The sequence below is a fragment of the Podarcis vaucheri genome, assembly GCF_965113315.1.
Source record: "Podarcis vaucheri genome assembly, chromosome: 5".
NCBI classification, from domain to species: domain Eukaryota; kingdom Metazoa; phylum Chordata; class Lepidosauria; order Squamata; family Lacertidae; genus Podarcis; species Podarcis vaucheri.
The window spans coordinates 50,303,754-50,326,495 of NC_138763.1; the positions used below are offsets into that span (position 1 = coordinate 50,303,754).

Genomic DNA, 22,742 nt, shown 5'->3' on the forward strand with positions numbered 1-22,742 from the left:
TATCCCTTGCCATTCTGTGCCCAAATCTCTAGCCACATTTGCTGAGAATCATTATTGAAGGCAGGGAAATATAGAAGCTAATTAGTCTAAAGATGACCAGCAGTAATTATCGTTGCTTAAATACATGCTTTTAATGTAACTTTTAAAAATTAAATTTGATTTGACAAGATTTGTGATTATCTCATTCAGTGACTGCTAAAATTTACTCACTTTGAACTTTATAAAGTTTATTTTTTTGTAAAAAATCTGGCTGTATTTCTGAAAAACCTTTTGCTACCACCTAAATGGAAATACTGTTTGTAAACTTCAACATGAATGGAATGAATATTCTTTCTAAACTGCTTTAATAACTCCATGTTACCACATGTCTGCCTGTGTAGTGAATTACAGTTATTTAGTTAATTTGTGCCATTTATTGATTTAGTACAAATTATTTCCTGTGAGTGGAAATTTATATTTCCCCAAAGGACATTTGCTCATTGCTCAAACTTGTATGTAGACAACACGAATAACAAATCCCAAAGCTTAATGGGTGTCATTACCCATGAACAGTATTTTGCCCTTATGGGAAAAAACCCATGTCCTAGAATCCTGATCCATCTCCTGGTTTTCCAGAGCCCTAGAAGGACTGTTTTTAACTGTTTTTCAAAGCTCCCTCAAGCACTAATTTTGATGAAGTCCAGCAAAGAGACTTGAGCCTAGCAACTCCAGATACCATATCCAGAAGCCTTGCATCAGCTCTAATTATATTGAGATCTTTGACATTGTTTTTTCTGCCAAGGCTTTGGACTGCTTAATCTGAGTTTTAAATAGGTTGGGGATAACCTGCAGGAGGCTGATGTCTTATTCAGCTGAATATACATGAACAATATATATATATATTTAAAGAGCTCAACCCAGGTTGTTACATACCTCCCCCACATCCATGGTTTTGCATCCCCTGCTCCATCTACTTTGTAGAGTAAGGGGTGGTTGACATGGTTTTGTCTCAAGAGCCACATTCACCCTTGACCAGCTCTTCAGAGGCTACATGCCAGTGGTGGGTGTGCCCACCCCACGCTCATCCATGTAGGCTCTTGCAAGCATGAACACACACCATGTATACACAAACATATACACACAGACACATGTGTGTTTGGACATGGTACAAGTACACAGCTCCCGTTCCCCCAACTCAGCTGATCCAAACAGATCAGTTGAGGAAGGGAGTGATCGACTTACTCCCTTGTGACTTTAAGGTTAGTCTAAGAACTTTTGCTTGGCATTAGCTTTTGCAGGCAAGATTCTGCCTGTCAGATTCAGATCGCAGCCCACACAAGGATTTTGAATAGTGAAATTGCTAATAGGTTTTGCCATTGCAGATGATTACCGTAACTTAGATATTGACACCATCATATGCGTGTTCAGGCATCATTCCAGGTACTATTGATGTCCCATCATTAAGGTTCAACACGCCTTCCCAGAGACTCCTGTAAAGATAATAAAGGGTGTGTGTGTGTGTGTGTGTGTGTGTGTGTGTGTGTGTGTGAGAGAGAGAGAGAGAGAGAGAGAGAAAACTGGCAACAGTTTTCCTTACAACATCCAGCACTTGGCTCCAGTGGATCATAGATGTGCATTGGATGCATGAAAATATAATTGTTAGCAGCATGAAACATTTGCCTGAAAGTCAGGGCATAAATCTTGAAATTAACAAACACAACAGAGTAGATGGGCTGGTGGTCCTAAAGTATGCCTGTCTGTCTTTAACTTCAGTCTTCAGCAGCATTATTGTTTCATTTCAATTAGAGATTAAATGTAATCATCTTCAAGCAGATTGTAGCAGTCACTCACCTCTTAGTTATATCAAGAACTACACACCAACCTCTGAACTCAACCGACTGTGCTTTTTCTCCCCCTTTGTACCTTTTGGGAATGGTTTGCTATAGATAAGTATAGGTTTTTAATTATTGAAACAGGTTTTTGTCTTTAGATTTAAATTTCTGTCCTCCCTCTTTTTCTTCTTCTTCATTGTTCTTCAGAGGCACAGTTCACCAGAAATTTCCATACATGGAAGGACACTCAGTTCCATTTAAGAGAGCTGCTATGTTCCTGCCCAGCTATCTGCAGGAAAAATATTTCACCACCTTTCCAGGCCTAACTTGCTGCAACCCTGGAGAGGCTGGTGAATGCTAAATAAATATAAATTCAGAGATGAAGCATCACATAGTTATCATTTATTAAAACAATTAACGAGGCACTAATATAGAAAAGGCACATGCAGATAACATAAAAATCAATTCAAATGCATAAATGCCACAAAACCAGTGAATGATTTAAAACCAAAAACACTAGCGATTTTCCTTCCTTGGTAGTGGCCTTCCAAAAGCTTTGTATATTGTAAGCCAAATCTTAGGGCCAAACTACAAGTGACACAAGTCATATATTTAAACAAGTGTGCTTAGCATGGCCTCTTTTTTATTTTGGAGAAAAAGCATCCTGATTTGCAGCATGTGCCTGGCTTAGATCCACACTGGTTTCTGCTGAATGTCACTCCTTATCTGGGTGCTGTCTCCCACCCCAGTTGTTGTTTGCAGCAAACAACACTTTGGGGTCAAATCAGCCAGAAGTGTGTTATTTTCAGGACAAAAATGTTGTGGCCCCCGAATTTGGACCCAGGTGCATGTTCCAGATTGGGTTGTTTTCTAGTCCAAAATAAAAGGAGCCTGGCTAAGTACCCTTGTTTAAATATGTGACCAATGTTGTTTATTGTTTGGCCCTTAATCTCAAATTAGCACTTCTTCATTTTTTAAAAGGCATTGTTTATTTTTAAATTCAAATTAGATCTGAACATGTGGCAGCTCTTGATATTCCCGAATTACTACTTTACATGCAGCCTGCTTTATTTTTGATTCCTGTGTACAGTCATACCTCGGGTTACAGCCGCTTCAGGTTGTGTTTTTTTCGGGTTACGGATTGCCGAAACCCGGAAGTACCAGAACGGGTTACTTCCAGGTTTTGGCAGTCGCGCATGCGCAGAAGCACTAAATTGTGCTTTGCACATGCACAGAAGCGCCAAATTGCAACCCGCGCAGACGTGGGTTGTGAACGCTGCGGGTTGCGAACGTGCATCCCGCACGGATCACGTTCGCTACCCGAGCATCAACTGTATTGGGGCAGCTCTCAGAGGTTGTTCTGAGGTTTGGGAGGAGATGTAACCTTCTGTGCTTCTTTTCACGTGACAGGTCTTGCCCAATGTATCATCATAGTGGAAATCAAGCTGACGGAAGCTGAGCTCTTACATAGAATTACTGTTTGTAAAGGGGCATATTTGGTGGTGGTTCCCTTTAGAGGATCCCTGTGTCTAAGGATGTGAACAAGTTGTTTGGAGAGCTTCAGTTTATTTGTTAGCTCATTATATTTTTATTTTTTAAATCTTAAGTATTTATGTTCTGCATTCCCAAGCAAATAACCTTTACAAAGTGACTAACGAACTAACCAAATAGTATAAATGCTTTTAAAAACTATCACAATTGCCACCCATATTTCCCTTAATATAATTTAATTTGCTGAATTAATATCCCACCCAAATTACCCCAGATCAGTTCCTCATCAATTTATTTTCCTTCAGTTAATTTCACTCCCAGATTCTGCTTAAAATCATTCCCTCCATAATTAATAACCTCAAATTACATCCTGATAAGCCCTACTTAGTTCCCCATACCCTACCCAGATAATCCCAAATTGATCTCTCCCCGAAGTCATTACCAACCCAGATACTGTTCTAAATTTGTTTCATTTAAATTAACCATCAATCCTTATCTTTACTGGAGAGGTGGTTGCCTATTGCTGCAAGTCCTTCTGCATTAAAAGAGACACTTGCCCAAGTCCTGCCTCTCTAGTTCTTGTAAATAACCTGTATGAAAGCAAACATTAGAAAACATTATTTTCCTGGTTTATTATATATATCTCCAACTAATCAAAAAGGTATGTAAATTAAAGGTTGTAGCCCATCTTTTAAAAAAGAGAAACGCTTCTAGGAAGAGTTTCCTATAATTAAATAGCTTGTACTGTGTGTAGACTTGCTCCTTGCAAAAAAGCATTACACTCTTCAGGATAGCCTGGTACCTTGCTAATGCTGGAGACTCCATCATCCCTATGGCACTTATTGTGGATGATTTAAGATGGTGGCTGCTTGATGAAGATGAGAGTCAAGTAGCTCTCATATGAACTTATCACTGCTGTTCACTAGGGTAAACAGAGAGTTAAGGACTTCAATGGTAGGTGGAGCCCAAGCCCTGCAATATGAAATCTGGCCCACTGTATTTGGATACATATGCTTTAACTTGAATAATTTTCAAAAGCTTTTCATAGGCCTTTTTCTGTAACCTTCACCATTTTGATCCATTGCTAGCAGGGATTCCTAAGAAGAGCTATCTTGGCAGTTTGCAAATATTAAAGAGGCTTGAGAAAACAATTGCTTACTCTTCCTACTGAGATCCACTGAGGTTACAGGAAAATAGATTTTGCTACAGACTTAATGTATCTGTTGTGCTCTATACCCTGGCCTCTTCTTGCATTCTGGGCTACTTAATATCCTCATAGGACTTCTCTAAATGCTTTGACTATCAGCATTATTTTTGAAAGGTCAAGTGTCACCCCCAAACTGCCTATTAAAATAGTCATTTAGCTGAATGGAGTTAAAGTTGTAGGTCCAACTTTTTAATCTTGCCATTGTGTGTTTGTTAGACCTCATTGACGGTGTAAGCAGTGATAATCTTCATCATTCTGGTCTTTATTAATTCAAAATTTAAGTTATGAATAGCTTACTTAGAAAAAGAAGGAGTGTTGAGCCGCTAATTCTGTGGGAAGCTTTGTGTAACAAGGAAAATGCAGATGTTAAAGTCCTGTACTTTGGAAACAAATCCAGGCAAGTTCAATACAAGCATCTTCTAAATGCCTATGAGCAAAAAATTGTTATGGGCAAAGGTTACAAGCATCACTGTAATTTGGTACCTCATCTATTTCTGTATTACTCATGCTGTGCTAGGTGGCTAAGCATCAATTTGTATGAAGCTTTTAGGTCCTTTTTGGGATAAGCAGCTCCTGTTTAGCTTGTTCTGACCCATGATGCCAGCTTCAAGATCCACTTGGTTTCCCCCCTAGATTATAAAATCCAGGACGATGCACTTGATCATGGGGCCATACCAAAAGCTCTGAGGGGAGCAGGGGTCTCCTAACAACTCTCAGCACTCTTAACAAACTACAGCTCCCAGAATTCTTTGGGAGAAGCTATGGCTGTTCAAAGTGGCATCATAGTGCTTTAAATGTATGGTGTGAATTTGGCCACCTTCAAAATATTATTGCAGCCTTCTTAATAAAAAGAGATATCACAGAAGTAAAACAGATTCTCCATGCCCCCTTTCTGTTCCTCGCAGCCATTGATTTACAGTGGTACCTCTGGTTAAGGACTTAATTCGTTCTGGAGGTCTGTTCTTAACCTGAAACTGTTCTTAACCTGAGGTACCACTTTAGCTAATGGGGCCTCCTACTGTCGCCGCCGCGCAATTTCTGTTCTCACCCTGAAGCAAAGTTCTTAACCCGACGTACTATTTCTGGATTAGCAGAGTCTGTAACCTGAAGCGTCTGTAACCCGAGGTACCACTGTAATGTTCTCTCTCTCTCTCTCTCTCTCTCTCTCTCTCTCACACACACACACACACACACACACACACACACACACTACAAAAACATAAATGCCATGTTGCTTTCTCATTGTTACTTAAGGCTTGTATTTAAATCAACCTGGTACCCATAAGCCAGCCTTTCTCAACCTGTGGGTCCCCAGATGTTGTTGAACTACAACTCTCATCACCCCTAGCTAGCAAGGCCAGAGCGTCTACATTCTTCCTTGTGTCTCTCTACTTTGTTTCCATTGTGGCTACAGAAAAAAGGAAATCTGTCTATTGGTCCTGTTTTTTCACCACCAGCCTGTTTGGCAGAAGGCAGTTGTTTTAACTCACCTGCTAAGAGGCTAGTATCCTACATTTCAGGGCTGGAATAGGGGAGAATTTCCTCCCCACTGCAGGCAGCATGTAAACCTAGGCTACTAGCCTCTTAGCAAGCTACTCAAAAAATGTGCAAGCTACTAACTTTTGTAGGGACGCGGGTGGCGCTGTGGGTTAAGCCACAGAGCCTAGGACTTGCTGATCAGAAGGCCGGCGGTTTGAATCCCCGCGACGGGGTGAGCTTCCGTTGCTTGATCCCAGCTCCTTCCAACCCAGCAGTTTGAAAGCATGTCAAAGAGCAAGTAGATAAATAGGTACTGCTCCGGTGGGAAGGTAAACGGCGTTTCCGTGTGCTGCTCTGGTTCACCAGAAGTGACTTAGTCATGCTGGCCACATGACCCGGAAGCTGTACGCCGGCTCCCTCGGCCAGTAAAGCGAGATGAGCGCAGCAACCCCTGAGTCGGTCACGACTGGACCTAATGGTCAGGGGTCCCTTTACCTTATTTACTAACTTTTGTGAGTTTATTTACAAGACTGTGATACTTGATAGATTAAAAAATGTCTGTGTTTGCGTAGCAGACAAAAATTGTCTGCATAGCAGAGTACAGAGCACATAAGATTAGTGTCATCTAGTTTTTCATTGGCAAAATAGGTAGCCACCCCTTGCTTATGTCTGTTTGCAAACTTCCCTAGAATCGTGATTAGTATGTTTTATGAGTGCGAAGCTTATGTTCCCAGGAAAAGGGAGGGATGTCATTCTGCTCAAAGGTGCTGCAGAGTGTGATGGTGGCTTGCAAATTTACACTTAAAGCTTCTGTGCCAATCATTCTTCTTATTGCTCTGAGAAATAGCTAAGGTTGGTAATAAAAATGGATATGTACAAAGGTGTCATAAAAAGCCAGTATTAAATTTTTTTGTAATCATGACTATAAATATATTTCCGCAGTAACAAAGTTTTTTATTCTTCACCAGTGAATTCTGTTTAAACTGCCAATCCTAAGAAATTTATCTCCCACACCTAATAAGAGCACCTTGTAGCAAAAAACATTTAACTGTAATTTTGCATCTCATGAAGTTTTATAGACTGACAAGTGTTGGGGCTTTCTGTTGACGAAATGGATAGCTTGCCCTGGCAATATTGATCTTATGCTCAGTGTTGCACCAAGAGAGATGTATCAATTTGCAATATAGTCTCATGGGTTAAGTTCAGAAAGCATTAGGAGATGGCAGCAGGTTTTTCATTAATTATCCGCTGGCACATGCAGCTCACATGCAAGGTTTTTATGTCCTTAATTGTATTGCTTTTGACATCTGCTAATTTCCCCTTCCTCTGTTCTTGCAAAAATGCTTACCCTTGTAATCTGAAATGTGTAAAGTGGTCTAAAGTACTAGAGTGATGAGTGGCCAGTAATGTTTAAAAAGAAACAAACAAAAAAAACTTAGATGTATGCTTTGAGAGAATTGCTGGGCAGCTAGAGATGAAAGCAAAGCTGAGTAGTGTAAATTGATTACACCAAAATGGGACATAGCTGAAAGTCTGAATCCTTCACCAGTGTTTGAACCTATACTTGGGAAATCCTTTGAAAATATGCTGCTGCTCAAAATATGCAGAGATATTATTGTGGAAAGAATGTGTTTGCTGAAAAATAAAAACTCTAGGAATTCGTTCTTTTCCAAGAAAATGCAGCCAGTGGGAGTCCCCTTCTCCCAGCTTCTAAAGCAAATCTCTCTTAACCCTCTTTTGCTTTTAGGAAACCTGTCCAGTCTGAAAAGCCTTGGGCTGAGGTATAACCGGCTCTCAGCAATACCCAGGTCTCTAGCACAGTGCAGTAAACTTGATGAACTGAATTTGGAGAACAACATGATTTCTGCTTTACCAGAGGTGAGGCACTCTACAGTTTTTGTATGATTGCAGCTTAATGTTGTTTAAATGTTGCTCTAAAGCCCTGGAACCGGCATTAGTTTTATTGAAGACAAATGCTCTGGAAATGGAAGGCTGCTGAAATTTGCCAAATTGGATGTAAACTATTAGCATTAGCACTAATTGAATGGGAATGAATGGATATTGCTTGAAGAAGTTGCTGCTGTGAGAAAGTTGCCTGGAAGCTTTTAAGAACAAAGCTGAATTGCCCCTCCCAAGCGCATTATGAAAGTTACTCAAGTGTAATTAAATATACAAAGGAGACTGACAGCTAAACAGATTGCTTTATCATAAGATAAGTTTGGCTCCCAATCCAAAAACTCTTTTAACAAATAAAAAATGCTTTATTCAGAAGTGCTAGTCTGTGTATAAATTGTAATTGTTGCTGAAAAGAGCCACTTGCATGTTAGTGTAGTGGGGTAATCCATTAAAGCAAGTCTCTTTGGCAGCAGAAGAAAGAAAACATTTGTAAAGAAAACTGCAGAATTGCAAAATATACCAAGCTCATGATGATGCAATGCCTAATAAACATTAGATCTTAAAAGACTAGTTTGGGAGAGGCAGCTGTCCAACAGTATTCATAAATAGTAAGTACTTTGTTTCTTTTCGAAGCAGTACTTTCATTATCCAGCCTCTTCTCTGATCCCTAAAAAAATAATAATCAGTGTGTTTGAAAATGGCTAAAAAATGTAATATCTATGTGGCTGAGTTTATATGACAGCCTTCAGCATCAAGCTTTTGCGGATTTCAATATTCTTTGAAAAGTCATAGAATCATAGAATCATAGAGTTGGAAGAGACCACAAGGGCCATCGAGTCCAACCCCCTGCCAAGCAGGAAACACCATCAGAGCACTCCTGACATATGGTTGTCAAGCCTCTGCTTAAAGACCTTCAAAGAAGGAGACTCCACCACACTCCTTGGCAGTGTTAAAAACTCCATTGCAATCTTTGGCATGAAGGACTCTCTTAAATATGATTAATATGAAATAACTTATGAGTTTAGGGCAACATGCAGGCTTTTGCTCACTCTCTGTGCTCTCCCCAAGTCTGCTCTGGAGATACCCCAGCACTCTGGAGCAGATTTTGGGAGGGTGGGCTTGGGGCTGCAGGAGAAAGAAGAAGAAGGGAAAGTCCTGTTGCACCAGTAAAAATATGTTCTGCTGGAGGGTGGTTACTGCTGGATATTTTGAGAGTTTACTGATGGAAATTCCTATAACTAGTACTTGAGAGCACCTTGCAGTATTGCTGTAAGTTTTAAAATGATTAATCTTGTGCAAGTTTACCAGTATTCCATCATTACAGGCACCATGATGCAATATTAATTGCATCAGAAAGAAGGTTTGGCATAAGAAACCAGAAGAAGAAACTTTCAGTGATATCCCATGGTGCTACTCTGTTGATGGAAGGCATCCCTTAGTGGAAGAGGGGAAGAGGGGAAGAGGCAATGTTCTGCATTCCCCCCCCCTTGCAGCCACCCATGCCTCCCCATTTTGTTTTGTTGGGTTTCCATCCTGCATAAAATTGGGCCCAGCGGGCTGAGCTTGTGTCAAATTTCCAAAAAATGGTCTCCCTTCCCCAACCTATTAATGGATATTTTCCATCAATCAATCTCTTTATTATGGCCAATAACCAGTAATTTCCTTTCATTGGTGGAACATTACTGTTCGATACTACTCTTTGTAATTTCCGAATTACAAAGTAGGAATATGACACCATTTTAGTAAATAAAGAAAACCAATCCAGTCTTCAGGTGCTTTTCTTTTTCATATATAACAGCTTGCCTGGTGAATGATATAATCTGTTTGAATCTGTTTTGTGTTTGTTTCAATCGTTACTTACAGTTATTTGTCAGAAGCTTAAACTTAAAAAAATATTGAGGGTGCATTTAAAAGCCCCAAACTTGTTAATCCTAAAGGTTATGTCAGTATACGTACGTACCTTATCTGAGCGCATAGTGTCTTGGAACTTGAGTTAATGGAACAAAAATTCACAGTTGCCTTGTTCTCCCTGCAACATCTGATGTCCCCCAAAAGTCTTCTTTGGGTGACGCAGGCAGGTTCCTGAATACTGTGGCCTGGAGGGTGTGTGTGGAGAGGATGGGAAACTATGTTTTCATGAACTTGCTTAAGCTAACTCCCCTTAAATCCAGCCCAATTTGGAGCAATTCCTGTGTACCTCAGCTGTTCCCCATCCCACATTGTTCAGGGTATCTTTGGGCACAAATGGCTGCAGGGCGTGAAGAGATAGGAAGCGTTCTTTCCGTGAAATTCCTTTTTAAGGATCCAAGCTGTTATCTTTAAAGTAAGGCTGTCACCCAGTTAAAGATAGTTTAGTCTATTGCTTCGGCATAAATTTACATTTAAATAAAGAAATAATTCCTAAGAAGCATGCATGCTTCTATTTCATGTATGGGCATGTTACAGTGGACACCATCTTAGAACTTCCAAGATGGTGCCTGCTGCCACAGTTGTGGTAAGTTCTTACATTAAAAGTATTAGCAGTTTGCTTAAATCTTACCAATTCAATTGGGGAAAGGGTTCTTTCTTAGTTAACTGAAAGTTTTTCATCTATTAATCTAACAGATTACTTGACTAAAAGTTGCAACCCCACTTTAAAGTACTCTAGTTTTAGACAGCAATGGATGCAGCACCAGCTATTTGGATGGAGAATTGATTGTGCCTATCAAATGAAACCATAGCACAGGTGTTATGGAAGCACTGGTTTCCACAAAAATGAGATAAGCCATGCTGTGTTATATAATGCCTGTTACGTGAGGATGCAACAATAAATGGTAAGGTGACTATAAGTTAAATCTCTGGCATAACCTCAGCCATGAATTACATGTCTCTCCCTTTCCATAGGCTGAGCTTGTTACAAAGTGCGAAAGTACTATAATTGGCTGAGCGATCTAGACATTACCTCACTACTTGGAATTAATTCTCAGCTTTTCATGTTGCCCAGAGTTTATTTTCAGCCATTACTTTGGGGAAATAATTTACCGGTGTAATGAGTGGGGGTTTTTTAATGACATGCTTATCTTTTTTAAACACATGTGAATCAGCAATTACAGCACTGTATGTACAAGTTTTGTGCAAGCAGATACTTCCCATCAGTTCTGGTGACAGTTCTGCATGCACACTCCCACTGTGCACATGAAACTGTTCCCTGGTACTGAAGTATACATGGAATCTCTTGTGAACATTTCCATGTGCTTTGGTTCAGACTACTGGTATTTGTTTTTTTGAAAGTGTGAAGTTAACATTTTGGCAAAAACAACAGAAACCCATATGTTGTCACACTAAGATGGAGATTAGGTGGCATGCAAGAGAAAAGAAAAACATATATTCAAGTATGTTGGTGTTCAGAGTTCATGCAAGTTTGTATTTAGACCTGTGTGCTTCTATTTCACTTCCCCAGGGTCTCTTATCCAGTCTTGTGAATCTGACTAGCCTCACTCTGGCAAGGAACTGTTTCCAGTCATATCCAGTGGGTGGCCCCTCACAGTTCTCTACCATCTACGCTCTCAATATGGAGCATAACCGCATCAATAAAATCCCTTTTGGAATTTTCTCCAGAGCAAAAGTGTTAAGTAAGCTGAACATGAAGGTGAGACATCGCTGACTATCAGGAACTGTTTTGCTTCCATGCTTGCCAATGTTGCCAAACATTAAGTGCAGTTAAGTAAAGAGGTGCAAGATAACCAGATATGCATGACAGTAGTGGATGAGTTGTCAGATATTAAGTATAAAACTGGAAAAAAGCCTTTGTGGATTTGGTGCTTCTTTTTTCATATATCTGACGAGAATAGCATAAAATGAATAGAGCACAAACTTCTTTTTTAATGCAGATTTGAATATCTGTTCTTTAGAAGCTGGCAGAAGCCTTCCTTTCCCCCTACTGCTTTTGTGGCTTTTGCAAAAGACAGAGAACTTCTGTTAAGCATAATCAGTGTTTAAAATTGACTGAGCCCAAGCGGGCAGCATGTTCATGTCTTTGCTCCTTTTTCTTGTGAAAAACAAATGCATGGGGAGGTAAACAGAGAAATGGGCCATTGCCGCATACTGGGTTGCACAGGTGGAGGTTGGGGCCATTGCCACATACTCCAAGGCTGCAAAGGTGGAGTTTGACTCACACAACACTTGCCCCTCATCTCCTCTCCCTCCCCCCTGGAATCTGTTCTAGACTGTCTTCCAATCCTCCAGGGTGAATTCTGAGAGTGTCTCGGGAGCTGGAGAGGAGGGACAAGTTCTTTAGTACAAACAAGGAGCCTGTTGCACAAGCAGAATGGCACCACTGGATACAAACAAGTATCCATAAATTACTTGTATTTAAAAATTTGTTTCAAATGTTGGCAGTCTGAAAAATGGAAGAGCTTGCTTCCATTGTTGCTGAAAGTTGTTGCTGAGGTGGTGAAATAGGTTGACTCAGATCATTGCATACTATAAATGTGGTTTTTGGTATTTGGAACAAGATGTTAAGGTGTTTCAAGCCTAGATCCATATAAGTAGACTGCTCACATTGTAGGCAACATTTTTGGTTATACTTGAATTGAATATTAAATTGCCAAAAGCAAATATTTTATTGTCAGTTTCTTTGAAGTCTAGCTGAACTCCGTTGCAACACATAATTTCTTTCATTTAATAATGGTCTAAAACAGGATCTAAGTATTGCCAACTTTATTAAATGCTGCTGCTTTTAATGCAGGTGGTGAGTCTTTTACTTGCAGAGAACTGGCTCTTATATATAGATAGGTTGTACTTCCAGTTAACACAAATACTAGCCACAACCTGCTTTTTTAAATAGTGTATCATCTGGGCAAGGACAATACATACTTCAAATAATATACTGTTCTGATTTGAAGTCAAATAATAAGCACAGTGTAGCAGTGCTTTAAACATTAATGAAAATGTAGACCTTGCATAAATATTGACTTCTTTTGTATGACTTCCTAGCTATAATGCTTTAAAGAAATCCTATTTTCTTTATAAGTTATTGGTCTCTTATTAGGGTTTCCCAATAGTGCTATGATTTCCTTAGTTGCAATATTATTCTAACTTGATATTTGAGAGAACAGCCTTGATGCATATGGAATCGGTGTGTTTATTTTTAAGTAAAAAACCCAAACTTGGTGACACGGATGTGTTCACATTCTGGAGAAAGGCAGTATATACCCTTCAAAAGATTTTTTATTTAAAATATTGGTAGGACATTGTTATGGAGGAGAGAGTAGCATCACATTTCTCTCTATGAAATGTCTATGTGGCCACCATATGAAGCAGTGAACAAGCACTTACTCTGTATTGATCCTTCTACCAGCCAGTGTTGGGGAATTGCGTCAGGTGTCAGCTGGGGTGTAATGGAAACTATCTGGAAGGAAATCCATAAGAGTAGCTGGAGTAAATTGCACACATCTTTTATCAGTGGGAGATTGGTTGTGTGTGACTGGGTTTTGCCAGCATGTGCTATTTGCAAAATCTCTCTGTCCAGCAATTGAGAAGGAAGGACTGTGCACCCTGTAGTCCCATCTTCCCTGGCCACCTTTAAAAACAAATTGCTTATTCAAATTCTAAATTATCTCCTTGTTTAGATGGGGATGATTTCATGCCGTGTTTTCACACCAGATATGTAGCAGCAACCATTAGGTAAATGGAGCAGTCATTCCACACCTGATTACCCCCTTAAACTATGGCTGCATATGTTCTGTAAATACACAGTGTGAAGCTGTTCCTTGGGCTGTACTGTAGCTGGTTTTCAGCCAAATGAAGGTTAAGGTGAATCCATACAATTAGTAGCACTTTGCATCTTGGACCCCCTTTCTTATAATTTTATATAGATGTGTACAGCTGCATTGATTTTGCACACAGGTCCTGTGATGTAATGAATTTGTCCTTGTCATGTTGACAGTTTAATATTTCTATCCTGCTTTTCTGTGAAAACAGTCAGTGGCTTATATTAAAAATAGTAAAATACAATTGGACAAGGTAAGTTAAAAGAGATCTGTAATGTAAAGATACCTGTTAAAAATATTAATGAACAGTTGTACAAAACTAAAAAGCTTTAAAACAGATGTGGCCAATGTGGTGCTTTTTCAGATGTTTTTGGACTGCAACTCCCATAATTCCTGGCTATTGGAAGACATATCTGGGGCTGATGTGTGTTACAGTCCACAATATTTGTAGGGTAACATGTTGACTACCCCCGCTTTAAAAGTTTTAAAGCAGCAGATCAGTGGTATTTTTTTATTAAAGTCAGAATCAAAGTGATTTTATTCCTCGTGTACCCAATTAATGTCCTTTTCAAGTAGTTGTCTTTTACTTTTTCAACCACATTCCTAAACCTTCTTCATATGAAATTACAGGACAATCAGCTGACGTCGCTTCCCTTGGACTTTGGGACATGGACCAGCATGGTAGAACTGAACTTAGCTACAAATCAACTCAACAAGATTCCTGAGGATGTGTCTGGACTTGTTTCCCTAGAGGTGAGTGGAATACACTGAGATCTTGTGAACTGCCCTGAGCTCTTGTGATGAAGGGTGGTATAGAAATCTAATTAACAACAACAACAACAACAACAATAACAATAATAGTGGAATAGAAAAGAGGTTTGTGCAGAACTCACAAAAAGCTACACAGAAATTTTGTAAACATTTCCTGGGAAAGGTTGCTTTTACTCTCAGTACTGTTTCTTTTTCCTAAATGGTTGCTAAAATTATTCAGTCTTTGCTCTAACTAATTTTAGAACTGAAGATTAAACTACTTTATATGTGTGTTGTTGGGTTGGGGTTTTTTGTTTTGTTTTGCAAAACCTGCTAAACTGTCCTAATTAAAATAAACATTGGCTGGAAAAAATGTGAAAGTATAGCTGTCTGAGAGAGAGCTGTTTCATGATTCTCATTTGCTGGAGTCAGTGTGGCAGAGGTAGGGGACCTTTTTCTGCTTGAGTGGCCATGTTCCCTTGTATGCAACCTTCTCAGAGCCACATGCTAGCAATGAGTGGACCAGAGACAAAAGTTTATTCTACAGTAGGCGACGTTTGATCCAATCTGCAAAACTCTGATATTTCTACACACTCCTTTCTATCCAGCTTAGAGGCGTTATCACAGTTGAAGGACACATTCCCACCAGGCAGAAGCACCCAGGGAGCATGCTAAGCAGAACTAGTGAGGAGTTTGGCATAGGCCAAGGGACACTTCCTCATCCCTGAAATATGGCATTTGTAGGTGAAATTAAGCCACCTCCAGCTTTTTAATTGAAAAACCCTTAGTTTACTGAATGTTTACTTCGCCAATAACTTGCTGGTTTATTAAAAGTTCAACATACGTCTTTCTTCAGGTTCTTGTCTTGTCGAACAACCTTCTAAGAAACCTTCCCCATGGCATTGGGAACCTGCGAAAGTTAAGAGAATTGGATCTAGAGGAAAACAAGCTGGAATCCTTGCCCAATGAAATAGCGTACCTTCGGGAACTTCAGGTACCTATCTGTACCACATAAAAACAGAACCTCTATCAATGGGTCTTTTTGCCTGATTTGGTATTAGGGACTGTCTCTTTGTACACACGTTTCACCAGTATGTGGCATTGCCATGTAAGGAGGGTGGATAATCTGGAAGTAACTGTAGAAGTCATTGTGTGGACATCTCCCGGTTTCTATGTATGGTAGATAACATTGCAGAGTGCTAAAACCTAAATTCTGGGTCATGACATGTTGCATGGGGTAACTGATGTGTTATGAGACCTTGAGGTCCTAGTAGATAGCTCGATCAAGACGTTGGCCTGGTGTGCAGCCATTGTGAACAAGACAAATTCCATGCTAGGCTTCTACTTCTCCACACAACACATAGTTAAACTATGGAACTCATTCCCACAGGAGGCAGTGATGACCACAAACGTGGATGGGGATAAGGCTATCAATGGCTACTAGCTACTATGGCTATGCTCTGTCTCCATGGTTGGAGACAGTAATGCTTCTGAATACCAGTTGCTGGAAACCACAGTGGGAACTGGTGGGGAGAGTGTCCTTCTGCTTGGGTCCTGTATGCAAGTTTCTTACAGGCATTTGGTTGGCCACTGTGAGGACAGGATGGTGGGACAAGGTGGGCCATTGGCCTGATCCAGCAGGCTTTTCTTACATCCCTATGGTTGCCGGGGAGGGGAAGGCTGTGATTCTAATGATTGGATAGTGTTACCCATCTTTGTTCTGGGTGATTGAAGATGACATTAATTTGATGCTTACATATGCATATTTCTTCCCAGAGGTTGATCTTAACAAATAATCAGTTGAGCACCCTTCCTAGAGGAATTGGCCACCTCATCAATCTGACACATCTTGGACTGGGAGAGAATTTTCTTACACAACTTCCTGAGGAAATTGGTATGATATTTGTTTTACCCATACATAGAATGATGTGGTTTTGTTTTAGCTACCAGTAAAATGCTGGAGATGTAGTCTACAGGTGTTGATTATCTGCAGTATTTGCTACATTCCAGTTGTGTCCTGCTCACAGGATTGTCCCAGGGATGCTACGCACTCTCTTAAAATGTGGGCAGAACTATATTTCTTGTAACATTTGGAAAGCACTAGGTAGATACTTTGCCAGCTTGGGGAGTCTCTTCTAGCATATCTCTCATCAGAAGACCTTTAGCATAATGAAGTCTCTTGAAGGTAGGAGTTAGGAGTTCAAGATTTTGTAGCTGGGAAGACAGTAAAGGAAGAAATAAGACAATTTTATTATCTACAATGGGCTTCAGTTGATGAGGGGAAGTCGCAATCTCTCAGTTTCATACTGCTTTTCGTTTGGCATGCAAACAATAGAAAATGGCAGTAGATGAGAAATGCATCTTCAATTTAAGGCATCTGTTTGGATCCTGTGGAAAAACGGGTTGCCGTACTGTGATAACTGACAGAAGAACAAACTATTTATGTGTTGAGAATATCTTAATGAGAGCTTCTTTCTGGGTGGTGTGTGGAGTTTTGTTGGCACCCTCACGCTCATGGGAAGGCTTTTGATCTAGCAGATGTGTCTCCGAATGAAAGAGGAAGGGAGGGAGTTTTCATTGAGTGATCCTCTCTCCAGCACCCTCCCTCCAGAAATCTGCTCCAATCAGTTGTCTAATCCTTCAGAACTTCATAGAAGGTGATATGGAGTACTGCCATGGGGAGAGGGAATTAACAACAGCAGGCTCCCGTCCTCTCCTTTAGCCGGAAAGCCCTTCCTTAAGTGCAAGGACACCAGATGGGTCTAAATTAGTTTCAGCCAAGGGTGTTTTTAAGTGCTAATTATTGGCAATTCTTGCTTTTGTAGGTACACTGGAGAATCTGGAAGAACTGTATCTAAATGACAACCCTCATCTGAACAGCCTTCCTTTTGAACTGGCCCTCTGCAGTAAATTGTCTATAATGAGCATTGAGAACTGCCCACTCAATACCCTTCCAGCTCAAATTGTTGCAGGTGGACCTTCCTTTATCATCCAGTTTCTCAAAATGCAGGGACCATATCGTTCCATGGTCTGATGGATATCTGCCCTAATGATGTACAAAATATAAATTGCATTGAGGGTATCATTGTGTACATAATATTATCTAGGCCACACGGTGCCAGGGTTTGATAAAAGTTGGATTGTTCCATACACTGTACAAAATGCAAAGAGCATTATTGGTATTGCGTATATGTGAATATATAATATAATATATAGGCTGTATATTATATTATATATAAAGCATAAATAATATAAAACAGGCAAATTCAAGACCATGTTTATGTGTTTCTGCTAATAGAGGAAGCATAGCCATTTAGATTTTTTTCCCTTTGTAAAGTGCTTGTCTAAGTTTTCTTTGCCGAATTTGATGGATGTCTGGGTAATTGGAGATACCAGTTCACTGAAAACAATGGCCAACTAATTGCTGAACAGTTTAAGGGACAAAACATTTTTAGATGGAGCCCTCTTCCTATGGGAAAAACAAGCAACTTGATTACACAAACTTTTTTTTATTATCATTCCCCTCTGTGCACATTCTCTGTGTCAAAAATCCTTTTAGGTGATTTGTCCTATAGTTGGGGAGATTCTTTAACTTATTTTAAGATTTGAAACAAATGGTGTTGTATTTGTTTACAGTCAGAGTAAATCACTGGATTATTTTTATTTTTTATTATTGTTGTTGGATTTGCTCTGTTATACTCATATCTAAAATTTATATGCTTCTGCCGTGGGCTTCTTATTGTCTGATTTTATATTAAAACAAAAGCGTAAGTAGGAAAAGATGCAGTTCAACAAAAGCTTGAATTTAGGCCTTTTTCAGTTTATCGTTTGTAAGCATATCTTATTTGATCCACTTATTTTACGGTTGGCCTCATCTGGCGCAAGCACCATATTCTGATACATAAATTGACAGATATATTTGAAAACCCGCAACATTCTGTTAAGGTCTAGTAGTGCATTGACGAGGAATGAATATATATTACACCAGGCAAGTGTAAGAGCTCCCCCGGTCTTTGTACAATTAATGAATGTGTCTTTTAAAGCACTGCAGTATATGTAAGATTTATGGTTGGTTGACAGTGTTACTCTGGCTTTATATCTTGCCTTGCCTTGTATATCTTTCCATTGTTACGGAGCATCTGCATCCTAGCACAATATTTTCATGCTGTGCTGTTTTGCTGCTGAACTAAATGCACTTTTCCCTGCAGAAGTGGGACGCTTGCTTCAAAGTAATCAGTTCAGTACCATGGTTTATTCTCTCAGCTTCATCCTATCAGTCTCAGTATTAAAGACCGGTCTGTTTTAAAAGGACACCTTTTCATTCGTACTTAAAACTTGCTCTGTAAAAAAGAACAGTAAAGTGGTTCACATGCAGTTTTACTGTCATTTTCGTGGCTGTATGAAGGGCTAATAACGCTGCAGTGAAACAGACACTTGCTACTAACACTTGCAGTGCCATTTCTAGTTTTTTGTGTGCACTCATCTTGCATTCTGGGCAGTTGTTTTCAATGTCAGTTCACTACATTGGGTTTGCTTCTGAGATTGTGGAATTTAGAGAGTGCTGTGTCTTTTGAACCAATTGTACGCACCACAGAAGCCAGAGGAATTTTGTTCATCTATTGAAGGTTTTGGAACTTTTATTTCTGGCACTAAGAGCCATTTAATCAGTACAAACCAGAGATTATCACATATGCCTGCCCCGTGTAAATAAGTAAGATGCACACTCCTGGCAGTATAATTAAGAATTACTTCTGAGTAAAGATGCTTAAGAGTGCTCTGCAAGTGTCAGAGGCTGTAGTGGGATTTGGATGTGCCTGAGTTCCTTTGGCTTGAGCCCATCATAACTTACTGCCTTGCTCTGTTTTCTTTGATATGAATTATAGCTTTTATTGATTGGTTTTCTCACTAGCGAGGGAGAATTTTTTTGAAAGAAAGGCAGGTAAGATACATAAAACCTTTAATGGGCTTAAGCTGGTAGCAAAAACTAGTCTAGATGTCACTGGATATACAAAGGAATATCTACTACAGTCTTCTGAAAAATAATAATCTAATGCTATTTCAGTTTAGATTTATAAAATTGTATAGTTTCAGCTGTGTGAAAGCCTATCCATCTGAGCATTAAGGTGTTAAAATACAAAGTGGTGGTTTAAAAGGTGAAAGTCCACTTTATGCTGAAGCTGTAAACTTGTCCCAGAACTCAGTCTCTGTCTTTATATGCTGCCCATATGCACTTTTAGGGGGAGATAATCTTTTCTATAATCAATTGTCTGTACCTGTTACTTTTAAAGCCAGAGTTTAGCCATGTATTGAAAATTATTCCAGGCAAAATGAGAATAGTATCTTTGGAAGATTTTTCAGAATTGATGTAGGATAGGATGCTTCTAGTAGGTTGGGTTCTTCTGCCACTTTGTGGAGTTGTGGGTAGATGAAGTTGAACTGCATTTATGGAACTGGTAGTTTTTTCTGTAAATATATTAATACAATTGTTCATCTTGCCAAGGATTATGTGACTGACTGTTTCTCTCTCTCTCTGAAAGATCACTTGCATGTTGGAAACTGGTTTTATTCATTCATTAAAACATTTAAAAAATGAACTTTTTTTTAAAAAAGGTGAATCAATTATACTTCAGCATCACATGTAAAGAGGAGTCAAAGTATAGTCTGTTAAGCACAGAATCTACAGGACTCCCAAATCCAAGTTTATGTTCCGAAATCAGCACAGGATGCAAAAGGAATAAATTTAGATGGAGGTAGCAATAAATTCTGGGCTAAAAAGAAATCAGAAAATATTTTCATAATGCAGCTGATTGTCTTCTGAATTTTAGAATTTGATTTCTTATGATAGAAAGTTATTGTGTCCCAGAATATATTTACTTTCCTTGGCAAAATGATGGATTCTAACCAATTAGGAAATGTCTACCTAAATCTAGCAAGGATGTATTAACTGGAATTTAAGAACTGAATCTGTGCCAATCAGAAATTTGGGGGAAATTCTAGGATTTGTGATACTGAAACATTATTAAGGTAGAAGATAAATATATCCAGACAGTCCTTTTTGGGATGTCTAGTAAGTGTGCCCCTTGCTCTTGTAACACTACACATTTAGTAGCTCTACTAAGTCAGTTCTACCTTTTTACGCGAAGCTTCAGAATTAGTGACAATCCTCTCAGGTCTCTCAAGCAGTTTTGATGGGTGTCAGTGCATATCCTCCCAAGTTCATCATGGAAACAACAGCAGATATATTTGGAGCATTCTTACTAGACTGTTCGCCATAGAATCACGTACATGGGTTTCCCAGTGCAAGAACAGATGCCATGTCCATCAAGGTCATCACCTTGGCTCCAATGCGGGTGCCACCATCAGTGCTGCTGCTCTTGTGTTGTTCTCTGGCAGCTGTATAGCAAAGGGATAAAACCTGTATGACTTTTATGTGATGCATATGGATGTCAGTGTAGCCCTTGCTGGGCTTCGTTGGAGTAACCCTGTGCCACTGTGTTAGAACAGAATTTTAATGGCAAGTAGGACGGGAACTGCCTCATGTGCTGCTTTAGCACACAAGGCAGTTCTCATGTGCTAAAGCTGCTTTAGCACAATGAGCACAAACCAACCTCTGCACTGCTGAAGGAACCCCTTAGATGGGCTGCAAAGTACACTTTGTACAGCTCTGCCACAGTTAGGGAAGTTACAAAAATCTAACCTCCACTTCTTAGGATTGAGTTGCAACACTGAATTGCAAAGGATGAATAATAATTGGCATTGACTCTTTGGGAAACCAGTGTATATATCTTAGTATAATATTCATGTTACATTAATGGCAGTAAATTAATTTGGCTGCATAATTTGGCTTTAAAGATCTTTACCCAACTTCCCTGGTGGGGGCTTTCTAATGTGTTTCCTGCTAAAATTTTGCAGTGTTTGCTTTTTGATGTTTCGGACTTTATTTACACAATTTATCTTGGCAAATATTTAAGCTTAGGAGGGATTCTAGCTCATTGAAATGTTTTTGTATAGTAGTACTAAGAAGAGAAAACTGTAGCTACTTATTGTCAAAATGGCAGGCAAAATTTAAAGTAGCATCTTTGACCTGGACAATTTTTGGAACGGGGGCATTGGGATGGTTTTGTATTCTTCACATATCAAAGGAATAATGCCTTCCTGATTATTCTAGAACCTGAATGCAGCAGAGCATTTGTATAGTCAATATTGCACTTCCATTGTATATTTAATCAGCATGTCAGAACTTGCTTTTAATTAGGTATACACTTGGCAGTAATTTGCACAACACACCAACTTTAAAAGGCACATGTAGGGCAATTACTAATGATAATATCTGCAAAAAAATCTGATGGCTTTTTTATTCTACAAAGATCTGAAGATTCTGTTTATTATTTCAATGTTTAGGTCTTAAGCAGGACAGTGCAGGATTCTGCCTGTTAAATACAAGACCACACTAATTTGTGATTGAAAATGAAAGCGTGTAAAACGGTCTACAAAAATTGTACTTTCTGAATTATTGTAATGTTGATTGTTATGTCTATAAAAGATTGCCTTGCTTTTTTATAAGTCATTCTGTATCAATGTATCATTATAAATAGTATATTTGTAAATGAGCTGCCACTGAGTCTTTTGGGCATTTTCTAGTGGTAAAGTTTAATTTAACTTTGTCTGTAAATCTGTGCAGTATCGCAGATGATTGACATTTTGGATTGCCATTCTCTCTGTCCTTTTTCAAAGAGTTCGTCCCACCCATCCCTCCAGTATAAAATAAGGTTTATTGTATATTGATATTTATTACCAAATTTGCATGATAGTAACTGGTCTAAAAGCAAGCAAATGCAGTTGTGTAAAAATGCAGACCTTTATAAAAGAAATCTTGGTTAAAAAACCCCTTTACTTCCTTTTTGATCAGTAAGCCTTGAAAGTATTTGGTATTCACTACATTTGGTAATCAAAAAAACAATAGTTGACAAGGAATTTTGGTGCATTTTATGTATCCTATATTGAAAAGATGGGAAATCACCTGAGGTCAATCATTTTTCTTGTAGTAGTTTCTCCACTTCTCATACACATTACATCATTTCTGGTAGTTTGGATCCAGTCCATATACTACTAGCTCATGCTTTGCTTCCTGAAATACCTATAACTATAAAACAATTCAAATAATCACAAAAGTCCAACCCTAACCCTGTATAACTGGGAATCAAGCAAACTGGATTCAGCAGGACTTCTGAATGCATGTGGGGAAGGATTCAACTGATGAGTCCCATCAACAGTAGCCCTGAGCAAGACCCTCTGCTTGTGCAGTGGAATTGCCCCCCCCCCCCAATTGCTCTTGTAGTTGACTGGCAGGTGGGGTCC

At 39.3% G+C, this 22,742-nt stretch overlaps 1 protein-coding gene across 2 annotated transcripts in view; it reads left to right on the forward strand.

Moving 5' to 3' along the window:
* The window catches only part of SHOC2 (SHOC2 leucine rich repeat scaffold protein), a 50,477-nt gene extending 28,483 nt beyond the window's left edge, over positions 1–21,994 (forward strand). For both annotated transcript variants that reach the window (XM_082225036.1, XM_082225037.1), the window contains exons 4-9: positions 7,736–7,866; positions 11,324–11,512; positions 14,265–14,387; positions 15,241–15,378; positions 16,161–16,278; positions 17,210–21,994. In XM_082225036.1, coding sequence (XP_082081162.1) covers positions 7,736–7,866; positions 11,324–11,512; positions 14,265–14,387; positions 15,241–15,378; positions 16,161–16,278; positions 17,210–17,418 — 908 coding nt within the window. In that variant the 3' untranslated portion in view covers positions 17,419–21,994. The remainder of the gene's footprint in view (positions 1–7,735; positions 7,867–11,323; positions 11,513–14,264; positions 14,388–15,240; positions 15,379–16,160; positions 16,279–17,209) is intronic.
* The last annotated feature ends 748 nt before the right edge of the window (positions 21,995–22,742 follow it).